The 16,946-nt window shown below is 35.7% G+C and overlaps 1 protein-coding gene across 2 annotated transcripts in view; it reads right to left on the bottom strand.

The window, feature by feature from the left end:
* Nucleotides 1-16,946, bottom strand: part of PDE3B (phosphodiesterase 3B) — an 88,881-nt gene that overhangs the window by 19,894 nt on the left and 52,041 nt on the right. Inside the window, exons 2-4 of one of the 2 annotated variants that reach the window (XM_005153263.3) lie at nt 6,143-6,193; nt 5,058-5,303; nt 1,031-1,170 (exon numbers count right to left, since the gene is read on the bottom strand). In XM_005153263.3, the coding sequence (XP_005153320.2) occupies nt 1,031-1,170; nt 5,058-5,303; nt 6,143-6,193 (437 nt within the window). The remainder of the gene's footprint in view (nt 1-1,030; nt 1,171-5,057; nt 5,304-6,142; nt 6,194-16,946) is intronic. The other variant, XM_031052761.2, reaches the window with a different exon arrangement.

Below are 16,946 nucleotides of genomic sequence, written 5' to 3'. Positions count from 1 at the left end.
GAGGAAAGGGCTATTGCAAAGGGCCAAAACATTTGAACGGTTCACTTCAAAATTAAACAAAATACTGATATAATAAATTCTTGGATGTGTGTTTATAAACTTTCATCCACTGCTAGTAATTATCAGTTATCAGCATAATACATGTTTTCTTTTAAAGAACGCCCTTATGACCTATGTAAAACCATTAAAATCTTAAGAAATACCAACTGTATTAAAAACAAATAAAAAAGGCAGCAAACCCACATACATTTTAATGTATTTAAGCTGCAACATCATTTCAAACATCTGTTGGACTTTTCTTAGTTGATATTAAGCAAAGCCATACACATTTACACATTTAAATAAAACTAAATATGTAAAATTTCACTCATAAGCTACATTAAACAAAAAAGAAAAAATGTACTATTATTTTAATCCTAATTTAAAAGGTAATCTTAATTCTGGAAAGAAAAACTATTTGCACCATACTGACTAACAAGTAGAGAAGAGATGATTTTCTTAATCTACCTTACTGATTGATTGATGACCATAGGAATAATAAATGTTGCAATACACACAACAGTGGCTACTAAATGAAAGTTATGTCATTATGTCATTTTTTTAATTAAAAAGAAACTAAAAAGAAAATATTTTTTAAATTTAAAATACATTATAAAGGAAAGACATTTTGTGCCATGTGGAAGTTGGAAAGAGATAAAATTCTAAGTAAAAAGAAAAAGAAAGAAGTTCCTAAAGGTTTAGAAGTTAAACAAGTTTGTTTTGCAAACGTGTATGTTGACCTTTTTTTTCATTTCCTACTAAAACTGATAGGTATGCCATTCAACCTCAGAATAACCTGATTTCTACTTGAGATCAGAGTTACAAAGTATTAACTTGAAACATTTTTCCAGTTTATTCTGGCAGAATTTGGAGACTTGATTCAGAAGATTTTACACTAAACACTTTTGCTACCATGTTTCAACATTGCAGACATGAACATTTCAGAAAGGCTGCATTTATTATTGCCCTTAAAATATGGTTAACTGCTTACCTTAATGTGTTATATTCCTGATGAGATCTCTTGCTGCTACTCCGTTCCCATCTAGATGTTGACTCCGTAGGTGGAACACCAGAAACTCCCGAAGTTCGTCTCAGCTGTGGTGCTGGCAGGCTATATCTGCTACTGAATCCCTGTTGAATAATTTAACAATTATTAAAATCTAGGTAATTAAAAGCAGACATTAACACTTTATTTATGGTTTGTGAAAACTATTTATTGAGATTTTTTTATAGTAAAACAATAAGTATGGTATCTTACACTTACTCATTGCTCAAGAAAATAAAATAGATGCAAAGTATTTTGCTTACTAGGAATAATTATTTTTCATATCTGTTTTTTTCTTTCCCCAAATTAAAATATGTAAAGATACTTTTAATCCAAATTCCATGTGGTCCAACAATTACTCTTTAAAAACAGAGATCTTCTAGAGACAGTTGCAATAGGATTATGGATTACTTTTTTACATATCCCAATCACATGGCTATATAGTCAGCTCTCAAGATAGCCTGAGATTTTGGTAACTGAGATACTAAATATTGACAGTGTCAATATTGTGGAGCTTGTGGAAAGGGCGATGCACAATGCACAGGATCAGTTCTAGCCCATCAAAGCTCCCTCTCTGCTTCCATATCAGCCCCGTACCACACACAAACCTTCCCAGGCACCTCACAACTTCCAGCCTGGACACTGTGTTAGTTTAGGCACACTGCAGCCCAGGCACTGAGAGTCATCATTGTACTTGAACACAAAGCCCTCTGCAAAGCAGGACAGTGGACTCAAACAGTCCTGTATGGAAATAACTCAGGACTTACTAGCTCTGCCTTACTGAAATACCTTCAGAAAAGTATATCCATGTTTAAATAACAACTGGTAGAACCTAACTAACAGAAAGGATAGGATCACTGAACTGAAACTGCAAAGTCAGCTCTGGCATATCTTCATTCCTTGCACAGATGTTGTATTTTAAACAAATCTATAATAAAAAAAAGGCAAAAAGCATCTCTAACTGCATTCAATCCACAATCCACTTGCTGACACATTCCTAGATTTGGCACTCAGCGGAGGGAGGGGGGGTGTGCAGGGGAGAAGATTCTTCTGCATGGCATAGATGTGAGTAAAAAGGATGCCAGGCAAAAGAAAAAAGAAATTAAAGCAAAAATCCAGAGCAATGTTTGCAGTTTTGGATAAGATCTACAGGGTTGCGTGTACGGACAAGTGACCCTTGGATACTACAACTTCAAAAGTCCGGCAAGAAATGACTTTGTAATTTTAAGCTTCTTCTAGTGGTCCAAAATCACACTTAACTCACAAAGCTCTCACATATTTATAAATAAAAAAATAAATGGAAGTGTTGACACAAGAGTACAGTCTCATAGCCTGAAAAATGAGATTGCTTTGGGTCCTTGATATGGGATGTACCTCTGCTTTGCTGCAAAGCTGTAGTCACATCCAGTAAGGTGGAAATGGACAGGAAGAATAAGACCACCGTACCACCCACAGAAACATGCAGTGGCCTTAACCAGCCCTACCAGAAAGAGAAGTAGATGAGCGTATTCTGTCTGCTATCATATAGTGCTGGTGTTCTAAGGCTAGAATGAACTTCTCTGTCAGCAGACCATATCAATCTCACCTGCATGCTCTCTACCACAGCTGAAAATCCTCAACACTGGAGGAGAAATATTCAGTCCCTGAAATAAGTGCACTCATTAACACAGTATGGAAAGAAAGCCCCAATACCTGTACTTATTTTTTCTTCTTCCTGGCTACTCCAAGAATGAGGGAACAGAGAGGATATAAAACTCCCCTACTAGATAGAGCAGAGAATAAACAAAACATGGGTAGCAAAGGACTAAGGAACTCCAGATTGCTATATGCTAGCAAAGTCACTGGTAATCACTATACAAAGAGGAAAAATTGCTCTGGAAACAAAATCTAGACTGTGCCAGAAATCAAAGTTATTATGGAAAGAATTTCAGTTACCAGCAATAGCAAGGCCAGGAGACAAGGGGTGTGGATACTCAAGTGCTTGCCTAGACAACTTTTATTTGCCTGAAAGATGAAAACTGTTAACATCACGTCTGTTGATAACACCAGAAATCCACCAATTTGGTGAGTATACTGCCATACACTAGAAAATCTGGGGACAGCTCTGTCACGATGGAAGTGAAGTCTTCTGTTGCAGAGCAGTTCTGAGATAGTTTTTCATGCAATCAAGATTCCCTTTTTCTTTTTAGGAATTTAAATAGACAGATCAGTGAAATAGGCCAGGTTGGACGAAGCCTTGGGTGATATGGTTTAGTGTGAGGTGTCCCTGTCCATGGCAGGGGGGTTGGAACTAGATGATCTTAAGGTCCTTTCCAACCCTAACTATTCTATGAAATAGCACCAACAGGGAAGTTTACACTTACCAAGAAATTTGAAGCAAAGAGTTACTATCAGACTACCAGTTATTGCTTCTGTTTCTTTCTTTTGTTTGCTCTTTGTTTCCACTTTATCATCAGAAGTGAAAAAAAAACCCACCTAAACCATAACTGAAGAGAAACGACAGTGTACATATAATCCATAGCAAAGAAACAACTTCTTTGAAATATGGAGACTTTTTCAATTCCAAGTCAGGGAAAGAGAGAATGAGAAACTTTCAATACAGTCTGAGAAGCTCCATTTTGAATAATACTTTCCATGGTGTATCATAATCTGGAGTTTACCCCTAAACCTACATCAAAGTCAAACACTCAATGAATGACAGTGACAAGCATGATTTTATCCATCTGGTAGACTAATATAAAAATAAACAACCCCCCAATCTTAAAGAAAGAGTTCCTTTCAAGAAGGAGAAAAAGAGAATAGCTGTGAAAAAAAATGTAACTTTCAATCTCACATAATCTTTATAACCAGTCTTCAGCAATGAATACTTTTCATGTTAAACCATTCTGACTAGCTGGATATAATTAATTTAAATATTTCGTTAGATTTTCACATTCACATAAATGATATTTTTCAAGTTGGTATACCAATCCTTAGCAGTAAAGAAAAACATATGTTGAATGATTATGATCCCTACCTAACTGATCTCTGCAGATATCCATGTGAAATCCCAAGTAATTTCATGCTGCAAAAATCCAAAAGGATCTCCCACAGAATGATCTGTAGACACAGAGCTTTTCCCTAAAAGCCTTTGTTGTGACAATGGTTCACAACAGGTATTTCACAGGATGAATCTGGCTCAAAGCAGTTACCTGGCTCCAAAACAGCAAACCAGTTTGGGACAAGCTGCTCCCTGTCTGGAAACAGGAACAACTACAGGGCAGGAACCTCCCAGACCACCCTCCAAACAGTTTCAAAACTGCTGATACTGGGTTACTCTAGCAAGTAATTCTAGTGCTGGTACACTGCAGCTAAGTTCCTATTGTTGAATGTTTTTCCACGACATTCTTTAAGATGTCATATAGTAACTACATTCTTCCTTTTACTCATGGAGAAGTGACAGTATATTTACACAGCAGTCCCATAACGAGATGTGCTACACAGAAAGAAGAGTTACTTCTCCTTTTACACAGCTGATTTGCATCTGTCTGATGGCTAGTTTGATGCTCACAAAAGTAAGTTGATTTGGAAAAAAAGGCCAATGAAAAAGCCACACTGACAGGAATTGCTTGATCAAGAATGTGGAGGAAATGAGAGCTCTGTTTGTGCCGTATCATGAGAATATAACATCTTCACTTTATTTTTGTTTTTAGCTTTTTTTAATCCTGTGTTTATTTTGAGGAATCATGCATCAGAGTGTAGGCCAGCGCTTTTACCTGTCTATCCATCAACCCCCAAATTTGCATTGTGGTACCTATCTACATTCCACTCAATGTGTTTTCACAGCTGCTCTCTTTTGACCTCAAACATAATTGACAGGTACTCAGTAAAGAAGGTACTATCCATACAGTTCTTTCCAGATTATTTTTCCTTGATTCTATTTTTTGTTTTTGAATTGCAACACAGACATGAATGGGAATTAAAGTCATTTGACCTTCAGCAGCTTTTGATCTTTTTCAGCAGGATCCTCTATTTCAGGGCAGGGGAAGAAACCAGGAAATGGTGTGAATGGACTAGCCTTTGGCCTGCATGTGCCTGAGAAAGCACCAATCAAGCTATTAATGCTTCGAAGGGAAGAAATCACTTGTGGTGGAAGGAATGGGTCAGTCAGGAGGTCTGTTAGCATGCTCCGAGCCTCATTTAGTACTGAAAGATCAACTCCATTTCCACTGCCAGCATTCTAGAATAGATGGAAATGTTGCAAACTATTAACATGTCGAAACATTTCACAGTATTCTAAGACTTAAATAAGCATCTTATCCATCGCAAAAGTAAAATATAAATTAAAAAAATAATGCAATGTACTTTTCTTTTGAAGAAAATATATACCGAAACACATGTTTACACACCATTTTTGTGGGTTTTTTTCCACACAATAATAAAATCTTTCAGAATTAGCAATATTAGCTTTCAGTTTATTTTTCTCCATTTAAGATAAAGATTTGGTGCCATTTTTTTAAACTTACATTTTCATTATTTTCTTCAGAATTAAACTTGATATTCTCTTTCAATCATATCAAAAGAAGTTTTGGTGGCCTAACTTGTCATAGGCCTCTTACAGAGGTGCAATTTCCACAGCTTCATTACTTTTATTAACCGTAATTCTAATGAAACAAATCCTAACAATTCTGTTAAGAAAGTGATTAGTTTTAATTTGGTATAATTCTCTGAATTTGAACAGCATTAGCTTATTAGATAGAAGGTACAAAAGAAAGGGGGAGAAACAAGCAATCAAGAAAAAAGGTGAGAATCTGACAGACCTGCACTTGGTGACAATGCTGGGGAATCACTTCCTCACTTTATGCTATCGGATATTTCAAAAAACCCACTCCCACCTTAGTTAGGTTTGAGACTGTTCTCATATACACCACAGAAAGAAGACCCCTGACAACTTGGTCAGAACTGCTAAATATCAAGCCTCTCTTACATAGAGCTGGAATGTACTAGGCCAACTCAGGTAAACGAAACATCAGCAGATTTACAGTTCACAGCGAACTCTGTACTCAGTCATATACTGACCTGGCAATAGGGCTTGTACCATTGCTTCAAATCCCAATCCCAAAGTATCATCTGTGAAGATAAAAAAAAAGATGATTAATAGGTGATATGGTAATGCCCTAAAACAACAATGGAATACATCTGGATTATGTGATGCAGCGCAAAACGCTTCTTTCTCTCCATGTTTTTACATATATCTTAGGCCATCTTCTCAGTTGATGCTACCCCAGTAAAAGTCCTAAAGAAGAGTCTGAAGAAATTGCATACAACAGCGGCTTCTTAATGACAGAATTATTACATGGCCTTATTTATTTCATTATCTCTGAAATGTTTATAAATCATTTAACATGTTCATTAAATTAGGTTGTGACAGTGCTTTCCTGCTTCTATTCACTTCAACATATAAAAGCAAATCTATCCCAAACCCTCCAGTATATTTCATAATTTTTTTCTTTCCAGAACCATTCAAATAGCAGCAATTTTACAAATACAGTGCAGAAAGAGTTACATTAACATAATTTGGTATTTTAAAAGGCAAAAAGCTCCCCAGGTTAAAACCTGATAATTTTAAAAGCATTTTCTTGCAGGAGGTTTTGTTAGGTTTTACTTAAATATGGTTACAAATCTATATGTTCCCAATAACTTCACAAAACCCACTAAACCCACAAAGGAACGTCAGCAACACAATCTGAAGATAGTATCAGCTTCAAGTACGTCAACAGCACTAACTTTATGTCTGTTCTATACCGACAAAAAATAAAAACAACATGAAAGCAATAAAATTCAGTTGCCTGTTTTGCTTCAAAAGTGTTCACTCTTCCTGACTTGACAGGTTCTTATTATGCTCTGATAAATTAACTCATTTGCACAATGTGTGCTCAAAATTAAACAAATATAAAGATAACCCTTTTTTTCCCTCTTTTCCGTAACAACAGAGCATGAATAATGTGCCAATACCCCACTTGGCAGTTTATATTCTTAAGTCCTGTATGTTTTTCTGCTTATTTTTACAAGAAATATGTTTGGTTTTATTCCTTTCAGACTAACAGCACCTTCATGGACAAAACATAGTGTTTCAGACTGTCACCTTCATTCCAGCAGAAGGTGCAGAAAGTGTGAAAAACAAACACAGGCTGACATGTCAGCAGTAGTCAGACAAAGGCAGAATTTATAGGCTCTTCTTCTCTTCTGCTATCTTCATAGGGATACCATTAAATCATGTTTAAAGTAGTTACGACTTGCTATGAAAAGTGAAGAGATCCATCATTAAGTATGTGCTTAAACTAGGAGTAAGATAGGCTATGTCAGAAAGTCATATTGTGCACAGCAAGCAGGTCAAGAATTAATAAGAATTTGAGTCTTTTGGGTTTTTTTTAAAGTGATTAAAACTTCCATCTCCTCATTTTTTACCTTTTTTTTATTAAAAACCTGAAGCATGAGATGACTGCTACACAGTCAGTGACAAGCATTAAGATGATGATCACCATTAGCTGGCCATACTCATTTTGCATGAGGCATTTGATTTTAGCATGATCACTGTAAAGACAAAGGGGTTTTTTTCTTCTATAATAAACTAGAATTAGTTGTCCATCTGGGCATTTTTGTTTGCTTGTTTCCTCATTCTCAGGTATCTCTTTCCTATTGACATTTATTTACTGTATCAAACATAAGAAAATCTTTTGGTTTCATTCTGTCCTCCCTAGCTTGGATGCTGAGACAGCACAAATTCGCTTCATTGACTTTTGACTCAACTAGCAATGAAGCTCAGATGTTCATGTGAGTTTTGTTACTTGTATCAGCAACCTTTGAAACTGATGGTCCACAAAATAGCAGCTTGGAATTTTGCAAACTTTCATTAAATACTTGGTAAGATAGCTAATTTTATCTGTTCGCTATATATAAAATACCTATATTCTTGCTAACTCTGGAATATTTTTCTACCAAACTTTAAACTGCAACTTCTTTTACTGATACAATCTCCTCTATTTATTCTTTAAGCTTTTGTGTACATGTATGTTCACATACACATGCTCACATAAAGTCCACTGTTATAATTTTGAGGCCAATCTATAGAGCTAAACAAGTTCAAAACTTCCTTTTGCCTTTAACCCTCCTATTGTAAAAAAATATCTCAAAGTTGCAGAAGCAGCAAATATTTAATGGAAAGTGCTACTGCTGCATCTAGTGTCCCATACCGACCTAGTATACACAAGGTAAAATAATGTGCACAGCTCATGCAAAATCTCCTTCCAATGCAAATAATGATTTGGTATTTTAAATGGTAGGGCACCATTTTATACCATTTTAATTAAACAAAAAAATTCACAGGTTGGATTCATGATTGAAAATTTTCTGTTGTCATTTAAACCAGAATATTTAAGCTTCTCTGCTGATACCGGTTTTACAGCAAAGAAACTGAAATAGTTGTAAAATAAACGAAACTTAAGTTTACCTGGATGGTGCCAAGAGATTTTATTTATTTATTTTATTTATTTATTTAAAATTCGCTATTCATCACCGTTAATTTGAAGTCATATCCCCTGAAAGAAGACCGGGGTAGTAGATTAACACAGCTGGCAGGCTACCGCAGTCTGTATTAGCTGTAAAATGTTCAGAGCTCATTCCATGTGCCACACATAGAGGTAGTCAAAATAAGCTGAGGAAAACTTTAGGCACAAAGTAGCAATCAAAGGACAAAAAATGCAGATCGCTATACAATTAATATTTTCCCATGGTAAACACAACTCGGTACTTCTCTACCCTAATCACATCCTTACAGGTTAATAACGGAAGGGGGTTATTACCTTCCCTTAGCTGCTGCCAACGCACCACAAGATGGCACTCAAAGCCAGAAAGCCTCCCCCCCAAAAACAATTTCGGGAGAAAGGAACAGAAACTAGCAGCATATCCCATAGCAGAACTTCCGCAGAACTGAAATGGTTTGAGGGACGGGGGATGTGTGGGGTGTGTGTGACAGTTTTAAAGGTTAAGAGCTGGTAAATTCTGCTTCTTTACAAAAGCTTCTCTGTTTAAAGAAGAATTTACTCTCTACCATGCTATTCAGAAACTAAATGTAAAGAAATCATACTTTGTTTCTCAGTACTTAAGAGACTTAGTTTCATTAGCCTAACTTCACGCCTTACAAGTTAAATCTGGAATACTAAAGAAGCAGCATTTTTGGCATTATTTTTGTTGAGAGTTTGGCAGTCAAAGCCTTAATTAATTCTGGTGGATCATTAACAAAAGTTACAAAGTATTCCTACAGTTGCATGAATGTTGCAACAGGAGTAAAAAGGACACAGTTTACTTTTAATGTGAATAGACCAACAGAGCTTAAAATAGGTCTTAGGCAGAGCCTTGGTAATTCTTGATTTTGCAACCATAAAAGTTGTTGCAGAAAGATCTGTAGTCTGTAACACTAAGATTTTGTAATCCACTGCACATAACGTTCTTCCTCGCCTCCTCCAACAAGAAACACCTGATTTAGGAGGGACTTGAGTCACAGAAGTTTCAAGCTACAACTTAAACCTCTGCTTAGCAACTCATACACTTTCAAGCATCCATTGTCAGTGCCAACATCACAGCAATTGCACATCTGGGAGGTACTCTGATACTGCGGATGACAGGTGAAAAATATACAGCCTTCTCTCCATAAGCACATATACCAAATTACCAGTTTGGAGGAAAAGTCCTCTAATCAGCATGACTCTAACCCTAGAGTCTCCCAGTCCATTCAAAGAGCAATGATCACACTTTTGTGATTTTTTTATGATGAGAATTTTGAAGGACAATTAATGGAAACCACAACCAAACCCCAATGCATAACACAGAACTATGCCTTGCTGTTTAACAGTCAGGAACTGTTTATGTTTAACTACAATAGTTGAATCTTTTTAGCCTATGAAATAAATTTCAACACAGTTAAAAGAAGACAAGCCAGCTTATGAAAACCCTTTCAGTGTAAGTGACATTTTCTGATTTGGCCACAGTCAGGCAGTGATAGCTTTAGTTCAAACTGAAACATGTCATTCAAAACAGGCAATGAGTATCAACAGAAGGAATTTACATCACTAGAAATACATTTTTTTAAGGGCTTTAAAAGTTGTTAAAGCTCAACAAATCCTCCAGAGGGTTGCTGTTCTTAAGAATGACACTATATTCAGTTCTATGGATGGTTAGTCAAATCTAAGGGCACTTTTGAATACATATGACTTACTGGGAATATGCAGAAAAAATGACATAAGACATTAGATATTACTTTTTGTTTATACTTTCTCAATCAACAAAAACAGTATTTCCATATACTCCAGAGGCATTGCCATGCGATTTGAACTTGAGGATTTTAGAATCAACTTCTCTGACACTATTTGTAATGCATCTATTCACTGGGGACGAGGGGGTGGGAGGGGTGAGAGGCTAAGGCCCTGATTGTTTAATCGACCCAAGAATTACCAGTGCTTGAGGCTAGCACGAATTGTCAGCAACATCGGAAACATTTGTTTAGAAAATACACAAGGTAACAGTAATAAAGGCCTTCCTTAGAATAATACACCTTATAGTTCAGACAGCAACAAGAACAAACAATAATAACTTTTACAAAGAAAAAGGAAAAAAAATGGTCCTGAGAACTTTATAGACTAGATAAATTAAAACCAGATGAGAAAAGACAGTCAGTGAAAACCAGCTTCATGGAATTTTGTTTGGTTTTTAACAATTTTTTCTAAACAGAACATTATCTTCCCTATGATGGTGCAACCAGTATTTTCAGGGCCCGTAAAAATGTGGCTTTCAGAAGTGAGTTGATGCCATGGAGGATGAAGTTCTTTTGAATCTTCTTTGTGTGAGTGCCATAGCGCCATTTAGCTAAAGTCACACTGAGTAGTATTTCCAACTTCTAAAGGTTTAAATGCAATAAAAGCCTATAGGGTTTACTTTTCTCAAGTTATAAACCACTAGAAGTACTATAAAAGTACACTATGCACTTTGAAACTTGTTTGGTTTTTGGTTTTTTTTTTTTTTACTTTAATGCTCAGCTTAAACTATATTTGGCTAGATAACTGTGGACTAATATTTTCAGAATAATTTAACTTATAAACCCCAAAATTTTATTATTTTAGCTACCTGAGAATTACTTGTGTTTATGCAAAGTTGTACTAAGGACAATATTCATACTTATGCAGAGATTTAAACTAGATGGCTACCAAAAAATGTTTCAGAGCTAAGAAATCTAAAAATCAATTCTAAAACTAGAATATAATTAATATCTACTCTATAACTTAAGCTAAATGTGCACACTACCTGAGGCCATATACAATGTAGTATCGCTGTTTGATTGCCTGAACTAGGTAAGGGGAAAGTTTTAGTTCCAATGATGATATCGTTCAGAAGATTCAGCCTGTGCTTTAATGCTTGTTAAGAAAACTAGTCCTACTTGCCACCACCCATTCATATTCCATACTCCAAAATTTTAATAGGGAAAAAACAAGTGCAAAAATGAGCTTCTACTTCTGACTGAGTCTTTCATTGATCAACTATAAAAGATTCCTAGTTGCTAGTAGCATCTGTTTGACACCATTAGGCATTAGCTCCATAAATAAGTATTTCCATAGCAACCAAGCATAGAATTAACTAAACAATGAAAGCAACACCATAGCAACTTGATTCAGAAATCAACTCTGTAAAACATCACCTCATTCAAAAGCTAAATTCTACAACCAGATGACAAACTAATTTATTGTGAAATATGAAAAAGGTAACCTCACTTGTCCCTTTCTTTTCATGAATGCCTTTCAAATGCGACTGATGCTAGATTCATTGATTTTACTTCTAAATTAGTCTTTCATTACAGTTTACAATCAATTAGCTTTTCTAATCCAGGTCATTTAATGACACAAAACCAACACAGCAGTATAGAACCTAGAAGTCCTGATTTTATTTATTTCGGGGGGTTTCTCCCTCTCTCTAAAAAAGGTAGATTTTGAAAAACAGTATGTTATTAAGTAGTTAAATTGTATTCAGTAACTAAGGTGATGCAACCAAAGATGACTGTCAAAGTAGAGATAGCATTACGTAGATAACACAGACAACATGCTGTTGTGAAACCTTGCAGGCCAAGACAACAGCCACTAGAGTAAATTATTGTAATCAAGACAAAATTTAGCATTTGGAAAAATCATTCAATACGATAATTATGGCATTTAGAGTCAATAATTGTTCACTCACTAAACCTTCCATGAAAATAAATGGGTCAGGAAAAAAAATAGGGTATTTTTTGAGTCTTACTGCTTATCACTTCGACTCTATACAATTTATTTATCCAAGGTTGCAAATGGCTAATAGGTTATGAAGTCTGCCGATAGTCACTATCTTTGAACAGCAACTAAGTGTTTGCATGAGTCTAAGGTTTAGATATGTGTAAGTGAAGGAAACAGACGTATCCTGCCCTAGATGCTGTTTTTTACTCTACTGGACTCTTTCATGAAAGGCATTATCTTCAATTTTTTAGGAAGTCTAGAATCTTCCTTCAAAAGAAAGAAACCTACTTTATTGCTTTAGTTAATACTATTCTATACATTAAATAGTTCCTGCACAATATTTGGACAAACACATAAGAACACCACTGGAACATACAGGTGTCTGGACACCATAATGTTTCCACCAGAATCCATAGTATTCTGTTCTTCCCTGGAAATACAAATCTTTGACAAGAGCTGCACCTAAGTAAACTTTAACAAATCCCTTTAGAGTGTTCATATATTTAGTTACTGTTTTCAGTAACTTTGTCCTCAGCAGAGGTATAAAAGCAGAGAAAAAATGTTCCACTGTTATAACTTCAGGAGGCTTATTCTTGAAGTTAATATTTCTCCCTGTGAGCTGAAAAATACTGTTTGGTCGGTTGGGGTTTTGTTTCTTTTTTACATGTTTGTTTCATTTGTTTGTTTTTAAAAAGCCGTGCTACTTCTGCTTTTGTAACCAGGAGTATCAAGCAGGTCAGCTTCTGCTTTTTCTGCTGTAGGAAGTTTTATGGGTTTTTTACTGCTTGTTATGTTTGATCTGATCTTCCTTTGAATATTTTTACTTTAAGACCTTCAAATGTTTCCAAAAGTTTCTAAAAGGTGTTTTGTCTACCAAGGGAAGGTAGGATGGTGGTTGTTTTTTTTTGGTCTTTCTTTTTTTTCTTCTTATGTAGGTAATGAAAAAATGGCTAAAACCACACTTAGGTCATTTCCTGTTCCTTCTAGGTTTTGTCAGACTTGCGCGTCAGACTAAAGGCCAACCAGTAATTTATGGCAAGTGGGGGAGGGAGGCCAGAGGAAAAAAGCCTGCTATGTGCAGATGCTTTAATTGCCCATTATAAGCATTTTCCTTTGGAGCATGTGGTCCCAATCACCATCAAAGAAAAGAAATAGTGCTAGGTGGATTATTGCTCTGACCGAGTACAGTGGCTTTGGTGTTCCAGCATTCTGTACTTCTTTTACTGTCATCCAAAACCTAAAGCCATTTTTTAAAGTTGTGTTTATTTTACAAAAAGCAAAATCAAGAAATTGCTCCAAAACATCCTTTTCACATTTACCTATTGGATTATTTTACAGTTACACATAGTAAAAAACTTTACTGCTGTGTAGACACACTGTCAATGTATCATATTGGAACAGAAGGAGAGAGCAACCTTACCTTTTGCCTTTCTGCAATAGAAGGATAAACACAAATCTTATGCTGAAGGATTTTACTGTATGTTGATATTTTCTTTATGCAGTAACTAAAAATACTAGAGATGAACCAATTTCCCCTCTGTTTACTTGAATTTTTTTAACCAATGGGTTTTTTCTACCTCGTACACTAGAGATATAGGAACAAGTCTCAAGATCTTTTTTCCTCTCAACAGAGAGAAACTATTTCATATGACCTCAAGTTGGGTTTTTTTCAGCGCTGAGCTGAAAAAAAGGGGATACTGAATTTTTCAAAGATTTTTATAACAACCTTCTCTATAAAAATCTCATAAAAATACTTACATTTCTCCTCTCCTCCCAAGTACCTCTCAAACAAGCAGCATAAAATTAAGCTGTGCAACTGTCAGCCAAAAACCAACATGAATGTGAGAACAGGTCACATCAAATGAATTAGACCAATCGATCATCTAGACCAACCTCAAGATAAGAATATTTGTAACTAAACTGTGTTAATTCTCAGAATACTTGTCAGCCTCAGCAATAAGGAGCCCTAAGATGTATGCCTTGCATATTACAAAGGTCAGTAGATTTTTCATCTTTGCATTTCTCTGATCGTCTTTTCAGAACCTACGTAAACCTCTGGCAGATACCGTGTCATACACCAAGGCATATCACAAGTTAAGTAAGGGTCATATACAGAGTTCCCTTCCATTCTGTCAGCACTAAATTCCTACAGTGGGGAAGCAACCAATCAGCAACACTTTCATGAAATATATCCAGTGAACAATTAGTTTTTGCAAAACCCTACAGTTGTTCCCAAGCTAACTTCAGGCACAAGACACTATTATTCTCAGACCACGAGGATGTATTTTCAAACCCCCCATGCTAGATCAGAGACACAGCACCTTCAGAGGAACAAAATGACTAAGCACTGACACTTTATTTTATCACATTAACTGTTGTCTTAAGGATTTTTACAAAAGTGTGACGAGGTACAAGCTTTACACAAAACAGTTTTGTTTTCTTTATATAATTTGATGATGATCAGAAAAGAAACATTACAGGGACCAAAGTTAGGGAAGTAAGCTGAAAGGAACTGGTCAAGAAGCCAAAGAAGATATTATGTCATAAAGGAAAGTAAATATTGTTGCAGTGCTGTGGTTGGAAGTTATGCATGGGGACTGAACTAACTAAATTCTCAGCTGCTCGAGCTAAAGAATTAAAAGCAATGATTTAAAAACAGATGAGAGTAGAATTATGAGTTTGATTACAAAAGCACTTGTTAGTGAAAGTCAAATCAGTATTAAAGAAAACGCAAACTTAATGGACATGTTTCTGGTAGAAGTGCCAGGAAATATGAGATCTTTTGTGGAAAAAAATATTGAAACTCTGAAGAACATCACACAGATTGCTGTCAGAAACAGAGCAGAACAAGGGAATGCAAATTGCTGCATTCTACAGAAAGTGCCAATTTACTTTTCTCTAATGTATTCACGTTAAGTAGTACTTCAGTTGGCAGCTTCATACGCAGCTGAGGAAAAATAGATGGAAAAGAAAATCAAGCAGCAGCAGATTTGAAAGAACAGAGAAAATTATTTTCCTCATAGTAACGTTGTGATGCTGCTCTAAATGGGAAAAAAAGAAAAAGAAAACCCACAAACAACCCAAAACTTGTTAAACTCATCCATCCAGGAAGAGAGTATGCAGTCAGACACCTCTGTGGCAGCTGTTACCCTTTGCTAACCTTGCTGTGAAAAGGCTGTCTACAAAAATAATGAGGAATGAACAAGCTCAGTTTTCAGTTATAAGATGGAAAAAGAGTCCCCAGCACCATGAAACTCCAGAAGTCCTTGTGAAATGTTATTTAGAAAAAAACCAAACCAATAACACATTTAATAGCACCTCCTCCTGAAATGTACTCACTTTATGTAGATATACGCTGAATTTCACACTCTGCTAATATGGTGATTAATGGTACACTTCCAGGAAAGAAAGATCATCCCTGTGCCACAATCGGTATCTCCAAAACTACAGGTTCTTTTCTTCACTGGTCTCTTCATAAGTTATGTTCCATTCTGCTGTTCAGACTATCACTAGACTCTCCTTTGGTTGAAGACAAGACATACTGTATAACCTACTACATACAAATGTAATGTATGCATGTAGTATCCCATCCAAAAGCCTGTTTTCATTCCAGTGTTTTGACTTACTCTCTAAGCCACTTTGCTGCCCAGTTCATGAGTATAAGTTATGGTTAGGTACAACATTTTTATTGCAAAGTTTTCTGCATACAGGTGTAGGAAATTCTAGTTGACTTGTTCCTTATTCTAAGTAACCTACTGACTTCTGCTTCTATAAGTGGGTACCCTAAGATTTTGAAAAGTGATACCCCCCCAGAAAAACTCAAACCTTGTGATAAATCAAGTCGAAATGATCTTAAAAATATCCAGACTTCACTTTTTTCTTTTGTTTGATAGCATGGCTCAAATGGAGAAACTAATACGAAAGCAGGTCAAGATGTGTCAAGTGTCTTCCAGCAATAAGACTCTTAGACCGTAAGACTAGCTCACCAGCCTTTTCTATACAAGCAGAATATTGGGATGTCTTTTTAAACTGCAAGACATTTTTGGCAAAATCATCACAATAGTGAACAACCCTGCCAGTGAGAATATCATTTGCCATTTGGGACAAGGATTACAAAAAAAGTTGCAGTGTAGCATGCCCAATAAATCTATCAAATATTATAAATGCATGCAAAGTAACTTTTCCTTGGGGAACACTGCTAATTTTTTTATTTCTCAGCCTTTTACTAATAGCCTTTAATGTGTTTTCTATGAAGTCTCTTTTCAACTATGTTTTCAAAATAGCTATTAATGAGATGAACCTAACAAAAACAAGTCCACACTCATCTGTGACTAATTCTGTTCCTATCAACAAATTCAACTCTCAGCTAGCATCAACTCTTGCATATGTTTTGACTTTATTTATTTATTTTAAGTAGAAAAGATGAAAATACCTAGAATTTAAAACTAACACTAACCATAGAAAAACTATGGGATGCCAAGTATCTAACTCGAAAAATATTGTCCCAATGAGGCAAGCAAAACAAAGCTTTTGCAACATTAATCAGACCATTATAATTGGCTTTTCCATTT

This window comes from Melopsittacus undulatus, chromosome 4 (assembly GCF_012275295.1).
Source record: "Melopsittacus undulatus isolate bMelUnd1 chromosome 4, bMelUnd1.mat.Z, whole genome shotgun sequence".
NCBI classification, from domain to species: Eukaryota; Metazoa; Chordata; class Aves; order Psittaciformes; family Psittaculidae; genus Melopsittacus; species Melopsittacus undulatus.
The sequence above is the reverse complement of the archived record's forward strand: the minus strand, read 5'-3'. Positions and strand labels throughout refer to the sequence as shown.